The 12,914-nt window shown below is 42.7% G+C and overlaps 1 protein-coding gene across 2 annotated transcripts in view; it reads right to left on the bottom strand.

Moving 5' to 3' along the window:
* The window catches only part of BTBD9 (BTB domain containing 9), a 980,923-nt gene that overhangs the window by 294,683 nt on the left and 673,326 nt on the right, over positions 1 to 12,914 (bottom strand). For both annotated transcript variants that reach the window (XM_086925891.1, XM_086925890.1), the window contains one exon: positions 5,532 to 5,721. In XM_086925891.1, coding sequence (XP_086782017.1) covers positions 5,532 to 5,721 — 190 coding nt within the window. The remainder of the gene's footprint in view (positions 1 to 5,531; positions 5,722 to 12,914) is intronic.

Raw genomic sequence — 12,914 nt, 5'->3', positions numbered from 1 at the left:
GTCCCATGATCATAAGGAGATTTGGTGAAAGTAGGCGCTGCCTGAAAAGGAGAATAGGGAAAAAGGTCCAACGGGTCAGACTGGTTGCACAACAGGTGAACAGGAAACAGGCACCCCATGACCTAAGGCCTAGGGACAAGACAGGGAGAGTAGAAATGGATAATGTAACCCCAGTAGTCACTGGGGCAAGCACCCCTGGTCCCCAGGAAAAATCATGTTGGGTCCAAGATAAATGCTTGGCCAAGAATGCAAGGGCCGCTAAGAGGATGCCAAGGGGGACAAAAGAGGGGTTAGAACCTATACGGGAAATAGAAACCTCCACTGATGCAGGGCCTAGTAACTTATCCCCGGTGAATAATTGGATGAATGGTGGTAGAGTAGAAAGTAACTTGAAGAGGGGGAATAAAAACCCAGAAGAAAGCCATAAGTATTTACAGGCACCCAGGATTGTGGACACTTGGCTATACCTAGAACCAATGGGTCAGGGAAATGGGGGGGAAATGGGGTAAGAAGTTAAAACCCCTAAACCGCTCGCAGTTACTATTCTCATTTGCTAAATGTCCTAGCCTAAAATATGTCAGTACAGATGATTTAAAAGAAGTGGGGGTTTTGGATAATGCTAAAGGTGAGGAAATAACAAAGGTCCTCCTCCACTCAGCTTTGATAAAAATCGCCTTAGAAAAAATGGAAGCTGAGATGTTAATTGAAGGAATTAGATTAGTAAAGAGACAGGACCTGAAATTGATTAATCAAGGGCACAAATTTCTTAGAAACCATGCAGGGCTGGGAGAACGGCAAATAAAAATGATCTCATCTGGACGGAGTAACAAGGAAGGCCTGGCAATTACAATTGTTCCTAAAAAGTTGGGGTGGGGGGAGGAAGATGTCTTGGATGGGAACAGGTATAGAGAGCTGGCTTACTTAGACCAGGAGGAGGAGGGGAATTTAAGTAACATCGATTAGGAAATTGGGCCGTCACACAGCCTGCGTATCTTGTCTTGGAACGTTAATGGCTAAAAAAGAATATGGCCTCAAGAGATTTTCAGAAATCTCCTCGGAAAGACCGATATCTTGTGCCTACAGGAGACATGGCTGTGCGACAAAACCCCTGTTACGGAAGGTTTTGCCATTCACATAAAACCTGCAAGAAAGAATAAAATGGGTAGGGCGTCAGGTGGTCAGATAACGCTGGTCTCCACAAGGATGGTGAGAGATATCCTCCATCTTGACTTAACATGTATCTGGGCATTGGGCAGCAGAGTGTTGATCTTAAATAACAACACAAGGGGTGAAGGTTTCTGTATCATGAACGTGTACATACAGAAAGGGGAATAACAAGAGTATAAAGCGGAGCTGGATCGTTTAAAAAAGGATTTAGAGAACTTACAAGAACTCTACCCAGGAGATGTGATTTTAAGTTTGGGGTATTTTAATCATAGATTCAATCCCCTAAAAACGGATGCCTGGAATAGTGACATACTAAAAGCATATAACATAGAGCCTGCAATGTTCATCAGCACCGAGCTTTCAAATCAGGACGTGGAGCTTGGACGGCTGCTGGGGGCCATGGGTCTGGTCTGTGTGAATGGTAGGAAAGAAGGAGATCGGCCCGCTAAGCGCACATTTAAAATAGGACACCAATTGTGCCTGATAGACTATGTTTTTATTCAGGCCTGGTGCTTCAATTCAATTCAACATTTTGAAATACTTCAAGTAGAGGGCAGCGATCATTTCCAATTATTGTTAGAAATGTTTGTAAATAAGGTTCCGCCAAGACAGAATGTGTTGAATGTTGAGATTGAATATCCCAAGCAACTTACAACTCGGATAAATGAAGAACATCTAAACAAACTGAAGGACCTTTAGATAGTAGCTGACTTAGGAAACCCAGTAAAGGGGGAAGAGATACCCTGGTATGAGGATATGATAAGACAACTTGTAGAATGCATCAGAATAAACATTAAACGGGGGTAGCACAGTTTGATAACGAAACTCCCATTACATGCTACTAGTAACCCATGGTTTGATGCAGATTGCCGTAAAGCAAAGACCGCTATTAGAAAGAGTGAAAGAAGCCTTAGGCGTAGCTATATTAAATTAGAACTTCAAGCCCTTAAGAAACTAAGGATAAAATATAAGGCATCAACTAGAGACAAAAAAAAGATCTTTTAAAGAAAATTGCTGGAAGAGCCTACTAGTGGCAATTAAAGAAAAAAATGTCAAAGGCTTCTGGAAACTGATACAGGAATGTACAGGGAAAACAGCAGGGTCCATGCAATGTTCTGTCCCAGAGGATAAGTGGGTAATTTACCTTGAGGAGATCTACGGCAATTGGCCTATGAGGGAGAGAAGATGTAATGGAGCAGTTCTCCCTAGGTCACATTAAAATGGTGATAGCCACCTTAAACTTAACACGAGCTGCTGGTCCAGACAATCTACCCGCCATTATTATAAAAACAAATATAGATTGGTGGGCGGATTTGTTTGCAAAGACGTTCTTAAGTATATTAAAAACAGGAACGTTACCGAAAGACTGGGGTGAATGTGTGACATTGATCCACATTCTGTCCATCACCTGTTTTGTTTGCAATTGCCATCATTAGACCCATACACAAAAAAGGTGATGTAAACTCCCCCAAAAATTATCGCCTGATAAATCTCTTGGACATTGGGGAAAAAGTTCTCTCTAAAATTATTTTGGGGTTGCTAAAAGATTGGGCTGAAGATAATGGTACAGTACCTCCTGAACAGGGGGGTTTTAAAGAAGGTCATTCAACTGTGGACCATTGCTTTGACCTTTGGGCGGTAGCACGGAAGTCTATAGAGCAAAGGGGTAACCTGTTTTGCTGCTATGTGGACTTACGCGCGGCATTCGATCTTGTAAGCAGGGAGCAACTATGGTCTACTTTGAAAGGCTATAAGTTACATGCAGACCTGTTAGCCCTTATCCAGGCCTTGCATACAGACAACTGGGCCCAGGTAGTCCTGGATGAGGAGGGTGGATTATCTGGTAGGATCCAGATTGGAAATGGCCTGAGGCAGGGAGGGGTGCGTACTAGCCCCGTTGCTTTTTTCTCTGTTGATAGCGGACCTACCTCGGAATCTAAAAGAGGTTAGAGGGGCGAGCCCAAAGCTAGGGGGTAACCATATATCCCGTCAGCTTTATGCAGATCTGGTGATCATGGACCAGACGGAGATAGGCCTGCAGAGGAAACTAGATATGTTCCCTTAATACTGCTTAAATAAAAAACTGGTAGTAAATATGGAAAAGACCAAAATCTTATGTTTCGGCAAAAGAAAGACCCGGTTCCTGTGGTATTTGGGTACGGAACTTCTTGAGAAGGTAACGGAATATAGATATTTAGGAGTATGGTTCACGAGTAACTTGAATTGGACCACCCATCTGGAAGCTTTAAAAATTAGGGCAACAGCTTCTATAAAGGGCTTAAAAAGGTTTAATAGCTTTTACAGAGACATGTCAGACGGGCCGGTTATAAGGCCTACCTGGCAATGGTCACCGCGCAATTCCTATATGGATCAGAGGTTCTCCTCCTCAGTGGGAAAAAAGGTTGGGATAAAGAGAAGGGTATGATCCTGAAAAGCTTATTCTCGTTGCCTAAATCAGCTATGTTACAGGCAGCAAGATTGGAGATGGGAGTCACTTCCTGGGCAATTACAACCAGGATGGCACTAATACGGTTTTGGCAGCGTCTGGAGACAGGGGAGCCGCCCAGAAAAATATAACATTGGTGTAGAGAGAAAATTGCCTCCAGTGAGTTATCTTGGGCTAAAGAAGCAAGACTCTCATTAAAGGAAGCTTATGGGAAGTTAGGAATAGAACTAGATACCCAGTTAAGATACACCAATATAGACAAAAAAGAACTACGGTCATTGGGTGTAGATGTGTCCCGTATATGTGATCAAGAGGATCTTCGGCAAAAAATATCGGTGTCCCATATGATCCAAGTAGGGATTTCAGAAGATCATCTCTACCTGTACTTGGATAGGTTGCCAAATCAGCAATTAAGAAAAGAGGTTTTAAAACTGAGAATGGGTGTAAACCCCTGTTATGTAAATACCAGGGTTAAAAACCTCATGATTAATAGTAATGGCAATTGCACATGTACGTTAGGTTCCACCTGTGACATTACTCATGTTTTATAAGACTGTAGGAGGACCCTTGATATACGCAAGGAGATTTTAGGCCCGTTATTCAAAAATTACAGGATTACGAATAGGAAGCAAGCTGCAGAGCTGCTGGTGGGGATGGGAAACCTGGATATAGCCTGCACTTTGGGGAAATACATGATCCGAGTTAAGGGGTTTCTCCAGAATACAGAGGTATAGGCGTATGTTATCGAGATTGTACTTTAGTGTATGTACTGTGTTTGGAAGGCCTAGTCAGATATGTTTTCTCATGTTTACCCATGTGATTTTAACATCCCAGGAGGATACTGTTAGAAACAAAGTTGTTGGGGTTATCCTCCGGGAAAAGACTGAATTGCAATTTTATACATTTTTAGATTTCGTGTTTTTATAAAGTTTTATAAATGTATAGTGTATACTTTTATGGTTGTAATAACCCAAATAAAGTTTTAATGACTGACTGACTGACTGACAGAGTATGCATACAGTGTGTTTTGTCACTGGAATCAAACTAATGGCAGCAGTTTGGACAAAACTTGAATACGGTTGTCATGCTATGAAATGGCGTTGAAGAGATTCAAAGTTATGAACTACCCTGAAATACATTCTCAGACCTAGTCGAAGTCTCCTCGATGTTGAATTGCCTTTCTCCCGGCACTTGGAGATCCACAGTGAAAAGGTGACATCTTCTAGCTCTTTCCTACATCTTCACACCCACTGGTCGGAAAAAAGTCAAATTTTTATGAATTGTGAATTTATGGTCCTAGTGAGCCACATGGATCTTCCTTAGTCAGTGCCTACACTCCCATTACTAACCACTAGATGGCTAATAATGAATAATATGTGAATCTAAAAGACAATACAGGTTACAAACTAGATATATGTATCTAAAACCTATAAATATATGTAGCAGACAATCGGCTCTGACTCCCCCCCCAAAGAACTATAAGTAGCATTGAAGAATATGTTCTCCAAGAGTTTAGACAATAAGTGTTTAAACAACAACAGCAGATCAAAGCATAGAAGCACCTGTGGACCCCAAAATCCACTGAGCGCTAACTAAATATACTTGGTCTCTCTGAGGACATGCCTTGCCACTCCCTACTCACGGCATGAGGACAATCCTGATTTAGGATAATCAGTTTATTTCACAGGTCATTGAAAAAAAAAAAGAGAAAGAAAATATTGAACCGGGTCACCCTCTAGCAGCAAGAGTGCCATAGCTTCAAGTCTCCTTGATACAGATTGGAAGCCAAAAGGAAAGAAGATTGAGATCGAGAAAGTGCTGGTAATAAACCCTATGGAGAACAGTAAGGTGCACATTCAGAATATGGGACATGCACCACCTCAACACAACAGCACCTTTGTGATCTATGGTGTGTTACCTTATGGATCCTATCATGTAGGGCTGCGCAAGCTGCACCACAATGGCGCCACTGCCCAGCTGGTGGCATGTGTACCCGGAGTCCCAGTCGTAGTTCTTGGTGTCTCCATTCAGTAAAGCGTTGCGGCTGCGGCTCACCCCTTCGATCACACTGGCGCAGTCCGCAATCGTTGCAACGTTCTCTTGAGGAACTGATGGATGAAGTAGAAATAAAATACCATTAAAAAGATGAATTTGAAGGATTTCCACCGAACATAAATCCAATATTTAGTCTGGGCTGAAGCAGAACATCACACACATAAATGGAGACAATCCGCACCATTCTAGTAATTCTGTGTGAGTGGTTTTCAATATTCAGATGCATATTTCCAATTATTAGCAATAAAGAAATCATACTTACCGAATCTTACACCACACTACGGGTGTGCATCGACCTCTGTAAACCTGTACATAGGGAACTAGTAGCCACCAAAAACCCTTCCTACTTATCGCACCACAAACAAGAACTATCAGGTTGAGGTTATTTACCACAGGTGTAAACATAAATAACCTAGAGGGTGAAGAAATACCTCCTACTCCAACGGAAATTTACTCCCACATGCAATCCGGCATGCGAATGGTAATGCGCATATTGGCCTCAACTCTTAGAAACCTCCTGCAGAATAAATCCAGATCAGATTCACTGGTGCCGGGACATAAACTATACAAGACAAGTGAGACAGATGTGTCAGGAACGCTACAAGGATCCAGGGTTACCTCCAGGTCTCAGGAGAAGGGCCCTCTTCCCCTCAATGCACTCAGCAGGCTCACAGTAGTGCAGCCCGTGCCCTCCACAACCTAGGCGCAGATGGGTGCCACCCAAGAGGCAGCATTCACGGGTCTGGTGGCAGAGCACTGCACCCATGTGAAGTATGAACCGGATTTGAAAGGGAGACTCTAGTTCCCCAAATAGAGAGTCGAGAGAGCAGCATGCTGATCATAGCCAGATACTCTTGTTGTGGGTGCAATCACAGGCATAAGACATGAATTAGTGAATTGTGCTAGTGGGGTTGGAATTGAAACACAATGCCCCTATTGGGAAGGAGGAGGTTGGAGTTGGACATGATGGCCACCACTCATATAGAGGCCTGCATGGAACAAGAACCTAGATTATTAAAGGTGCAATTGGCAGAAATTAAAGATACAAGCTACCTTTACATGAAGATTATTTAGCAACATTACACACCAATTGAGGGGAGGGCAGATGAACTAAGGGCATCATCTGATTAGAGATGTCCTGCTCTCAATATCAATTCAATACATGGTATGTGGAACCTGATCACACGGTATGCCTTGACTGGTGGCAGGGAAAAGTCACACAGCCTAAAAGGTAGTTTAACTGAAGTATGGTGTATCTATTAGTGGACTGATAACTGCTAAAATGAGCACAAAATTCACCCAAACATTACATGAATGAGCACCAATTGTATGGGTTGCACCAGGTTTTAACGCAGCCAGGAAATTGTACAAGACCGTTTTTTGTGACCCAGATGGGTAACGTTCTAGTCCTCTCTTCTCTGCTCACTTTCTACTACCTCCACATTAGGTGGATAAGTTTGGCATGAAAAATGGAGAATGATGATGAAGATGAGTGTACAAAAACCTCCTACAAGTTCAAATATAAAATGTAGTGCCTTATCTGGGTAAAGTGCTAAAAAAATGTGTCTCGGGTGAATAGAAAACGGATTATTTACTTACAATGAACAACGTAAAAAATATTAAAAACACTTAATTCTATCCAATTTTGTTACTATGTTGATGTACATATGCAAATACTTTTTCATTTGGCATGAACAGACACAAAGACTGAATGCATTCAATCTATACAACATTGAATGCTTTGACCAAGTGTTCCTTAATTGTATGCAATATTTGCAAGAACTGGCATCATGGGCTTTAATCTCGGTGCGTTTCAGCACAAGAGCCATATTAGGTGACCAGTGAGGGTACTGAAGCTTGTGGGAAGAAGGAACGACAAGCCCAATGACTAAAAGATGGGGCACAACTGATAAGACTACATGCTGAAGGCGGGCTGTAATACAACAGAGGGTGAGGAGCCAGGCCGGCCATGGGGCAGTCCTTCGGATATGAGGGTGATTCAAGATGTAGGTTTGTGCATCAGACTTGGAAGATAAAGAGCCTCTATGGCGTCCCGGGCGGGAGTGCAGAGAGCAGCACAGTATCTGGCATGCAATGGTGATGACGAGCCATGGTGTGTTTCACCACTAGCCGCGGGCGATGAAATGGGCACACATAATGCCTGGGCTGATTACATACATCAAGCTTCTGCTGCTAGGGGCAGGTGACTGGCGTGATATTGCAACTTTGAAGCTAATTACCGACTAATTAAAGTGATAATCTTTCTGCATTCTGAGTGCCTCTAGCCCATTTCAAAAGTTGATGGGTGTATACTTTTACATAAACCCAGGAGTAGCATGTATTTCAATGCACAAACCATGCCACGTTATGGTTTGCTTTGGACACCAGGAATGTCGGTGGTGAATTTTTCCTGGGCACTGCCATTTGGTAGATGGTAGGAGGAGTGGGACTTCAATTTCTGTTGTTCAGGGTAAGGATGGAAGTTTCTAGACAGGGCTTGTCCTTTCGTCTGTCCTGGAGTACTGCTCCAGGAAGACTGATTATCAGAAAAACAATGGTTCCTGTGGTCTAATATTTATCTAATACTGTGTCAGTACAAGTGTAGTTGTAAAAGCCAAAGATTAAATACGTAACAGTGAGTTCATATATACCTTTTTCTAATTCACCCGTAGATGTCCCCCATTGATCAGTCATGACGAGACCCCCATCTCTAAGGTTCGAAATGCCGTCGACGCCATAGGAATTGAACCACAAGAACAGTGCCTATGATTCAAGATAGTCACTGCATAATCATTTCCTGTATCATTGTTCTTGGTCATTTTCCTTCCCCCTGTACATAACTCCAGAAAACCACTGTATATGAACTCACTGTTACGTATTTAATCTTTGGTTTTTACAACTACACTTGGGACACTTTGCAGTTGTTTTGGAAATACTATATGTATAGTTCTATATGAATGTAACCACTGTTTTGAATTACAAAAACATTGATAAAAAGCAACTATTGTTTTGAAATACAAAAAACTTTGCTGATAAAAATCCTGGTATACTGTCCCTTTTCTCCCCTTGACATCCCCTCCAAACCCTCGACGTTTATTAATTGCTATTACGCTATGTACTGACACTGTATTAGATAATTATTAGACCACAGGAAACATTGTTTTTCTGATAAACTGTTCGCCCTGGTTCCTCTGTGAGTAGGGTTCCCTTGATCCCTCCTTGTGGCCAGGAAGACTGATGGCAGCCAGGTGCTGAGACCTCACACTTCATTGTGCCTTTATTTTTGGATGCTTCTGGTTCCAGCAGCATCATTGCTACTTGCTGTGAGAACCATCACCTAACACAAAGGTTTTGTCTGAGATAGAGCAAGAAAATTACATTTGTAAGTGCTCCAACCCAAACCAGTTATTAAACTAGACACTGCTTCTATATCCCTTGTCTGACAAATGTGGATAAATGCCTGACCCAAATTACCCCACTTTGCTTCTGTTCCAAGCTCTTCATGAACAAGCAAGAGAGTGTCAGAGAGGGACTGCTGTGTGACCTGGGCTGGTGTCCTCACGCCAAAGGTGACAAATCATCATCTGAAGTCTGCTGGAGGAGCAGAGGGTCTGCCTTGAGTCTAGGAGCATGCCTGCTGAGCGAAGGAAGGAGTGTGACTGGTTCTGCATGAGGACAGACTGCCCAGTGTGAGAAGCCTAGAATGTTTCCCACTTTACGGAATAGCCTGAGATGCAAGCAACTGCAAGGGATCGAAGCCCTAGGGGACCTTTTTAACCGTATCAGAAATTCTGCAAAAATCAAGTGACGAGTGTGAGGTGCACCCCGCCATGAATTAGACAGGAGATTGCTTTCACATCTATCAGGACACGTACAGCCGATATTCACGGCTTTGCCTCGCAGACCGAGATTTTACACAAGAGGACTATCTTGCCTCCAACCAGTTAACCGCCATTAATGCGGCATACTTCACTTCATTTTTATCGTGAATCTCTATGTACCATACATCAGGTCTGCTTTTATTAACCCCATGTTCAACATTGAACACACATAAGATACATAAAGGTGGTTACTGCGGCCTCATATCTTTCCAAATAGTTGTGATACTCTTTTAAAAGGTTGTATTCTATCAAAGAAAGTGATTGAAGACATCTCATCTATAAAGCTCTTTATACCCACCACTATATAGATAAAGTTTTGTGTGGCTATTCCTGATGAAGTCGTGTTTTACGCCGAAACACACGAAGATTTATTGTCCTACTGCCACATTGTTGCGTATCAACATTGTATTTTTAATCTAGTGAGACCATATGTTTAGTATAGGTTCAATTTATTTTGACTGTTAATAAAATTGCGTTTTTACTTTATTTTATTAATGTAATGATATGATTACAATTCATCATTACATTTTTTGAATTTTATAGTTTGGTCGTTACACTGTTTTTAATTTTGTCACATTTCAAATAAGGTATGTAATTTGAATTTTATTGCCTAGGAATTTATTTTTCATTGTGTATTACACTGTCCTAGGACTTGTTACTCTTGATTAAACAGGGGGTCCTTGTTACTCGCATAATAAATTAACTCCTGACCCAAATCACCCCATTTTGCTTCTGTTACAAGCTCTTCGTGAACAAGCAAGGGAGTGTCAGAGAGGGACTGCTGTGTGACCTGGGCTGGTGTCCTCACGCCAAAGGTGACAAATCATCATCTGAAGTCTGCTGGAGGAGCAGAGGGTCTGCCTAGAGTCTAGGAGCCTGCCTGCTGAGCGAGGGAAGGAGTGTGACTGGTTCTGCATGAGGAGAGACTGCCCAGTGTGAGAAGCCTAGAATGTTTCCTGCAAGGGATCGAAGCCCTAGGGGACCTTTTTAACCGTATCAAGAATTCTGCAAAAATCAAGTGACGAGTGTGAGGTGCAACCCGCCATGACTGAGACTCGTAATGCCACTGCCAACTTCAGAGTGCTTTGTCAACAACAAGATGGGCAATCTCATCGACCCAGAAGAAGCAACTGCCAAAGTCATCCAGAAGGTTGAGTTTGGCAATAAGGCCACGCCTGTCATACAAGCATCCCGTCTGCACCTGGCCTTTGGAGGTTTTAATCGCCGAATAGGACAGCTGCCTTAGGAGCCATAGAGCTAAAATCTTCAAAGTCCTCAAATTTCCAGCAAGGCTAACACTATGGCTCAGAAGCTGCCACTGCATCTACGGCGCACCCACCCTGACTTATGTGGTAAGGCTGTGTCTGATTGCATGTGATGTATACTGAAATAAAAATACTACAAATCTTAAACATGTGTTATTTCTAGGCCCAAAGTGATATATTTGTTTGAATTTTTTGATGAGTATCCTGGAATAGGTAATTCAGGCTTAGAAAGCAACCATACCACAGTTTGGGGATCAGAGAGTAGGCAGACTCAAGGGTCATATGCATTGTTTACCAGCATGTCATTTACAAGAATAATGTATATTTGTCTATGAAGCAATTTAGCAAACATGGGTGGGTTTCACAGATGTAAATTGATTGCTACTACCTTGGAAAGTAGAACAAATTATTTTTGATTTATCAAACTGAAAACTGGAAAGTCGGTATGCTGGTATCTAGTAAATGTATCTCCAGGATCGGGGAAAACTTATGCATGAAATTTGCAAACAAATCAATGTTATTAAAGATTTGTTAGTGAGTAGCGGACCCATTAGCTAATAACCCAGACCCCAGGTATAGCAAAGTATGCCTTGCCAGTCATAGTATTGGTAAGCTATGTCAAGAGGGGGTAAAAGACTTCTGACTGGAAACTGTAAGTCAACACATTGCATGAAAATATTAATGTTTATGGTTTAGAGTAACAAGAAATAATAAAAACAAGATTTACCTGGGAAAAATGGGTTTGGTTAGAACTCACAGTAAAAATTCAATAAACTTACTAAGAATTCAAGTGCTTCAAAACACGAGTAATCTTTCTGTAGATGTAGGAAAATGTTAACTCTGAGCTCTCATTATACTCGCTGAAAAAAACACCCGAAACAAAAGGGTCTGAAGCGTGGAGTACTACTGCGAACCCAGTGAGCTCTCGTTCTGTTCATATTACATAGCCACAGTGAGGATTACAGAATTAGATGACTTAGAATGTCTTCTAAACAGGCATATATATATTATGACAGTTGTGCTAACAATAATAACTCTCTTCATTCTGATACACACAGTTTTTGTACTGATTGTACATTAGAAAAGATGTCTGATGTTAAATTGCATGACTTTACCACAAAGTCTTTACTACGCAATGCCTTTAAAATGCAAAGCCATTATCACAGAAATGCCTTTACAACACAAGGTATGCATATTTAAGATAAGATATATATATATTTATATTTATTTATTTTCGTAACATTTTTGGCGCTCTGACCCAAACCACTTTGATACGGCGGTCTGCGGTGAGGTACCAAGCCCCGATAAATCCAGGCAAAGCGTTGTTACTTCCTCCAGTACAACACCACATCGCGGCAAAAAACTTTGATGCAGAACTAATCCAAATGTAGCTCCTTTTTGGAAAGAGTTGTGGAGACTCGTCGAACAGGGTGAAAGTTTATTTAAAATTAGAGCGATCTGATTGGCGTCAGGACCCATTCCCCTTTACTTTTAGTAATGGCCCGGAGGATGGGGTCCCTAGGGCCTAACAAGGCTTGTGGAGATGGCCATGCGAACCTCCTCCCTTTATTTAAATAAGGGGCCCCTGGGGATGGGGTTCCTGGGGCCAAGAACGGCTCGGGGAGTGGGGCCTTGCGGCCTACTGCCTACATTTTTAGAACTGGTCCAGGGAAAATGGGTCCTCAGGGCCTAAGAAGGCTCATGGAGGGGGGCTTTGCGGCCAAACCTCCCTTTTATTAAAATGCGAGCCCCCGGGAGGGGGCCGTGCGGCCCCGCCCTCTATTAACATATATATGTGGCCCTGAGAATGGGGTCCCTAGGGCCTAAAGAGGCTGTGCAAACCCCCTACTCTTAACTAATATGTATAGCCCTAAGGGATGGAGGGGCCCTGAAGGCCTTGCGCAGTGTGAGGTTTGCTGCCTTTACGGGGGGTTGGCTACAGGGCATGGCCGCAGCGTGGGCTTAGCTGCATGTGAGGGGTTGGCCGCAGGGCATGGCAACAGACATGGCTTAAGGCTGTGCACAGCGTGGGGTTGGCTGCATGTGGAGAGCTGGCAGCAGCTAGGCCATGCAGCCACCCCCGCCACGCACAATCAAAGG

The sequence above is a fragment of the Lissotriton vulgaris genome, chromosome 6 (genome assembly GCF_964263255.1).
Source record: "Lissotriton vulgaris chromosome 6, aLisVul1.2, whole genome shotgun sequence".
Taxonomy (NCBI): domain Eukaryota; kingdom Metazoa; phylum Chordata; class Amphibia; order Caudata; family Salamandridae; genus Lissotriton; species Lissotriton vulgaris.
The sequence above is the reverse complement of the archived record's forward strand: the minus strand, read 5'-3'. Positions and strand labels throughout refer to the sequence as shown.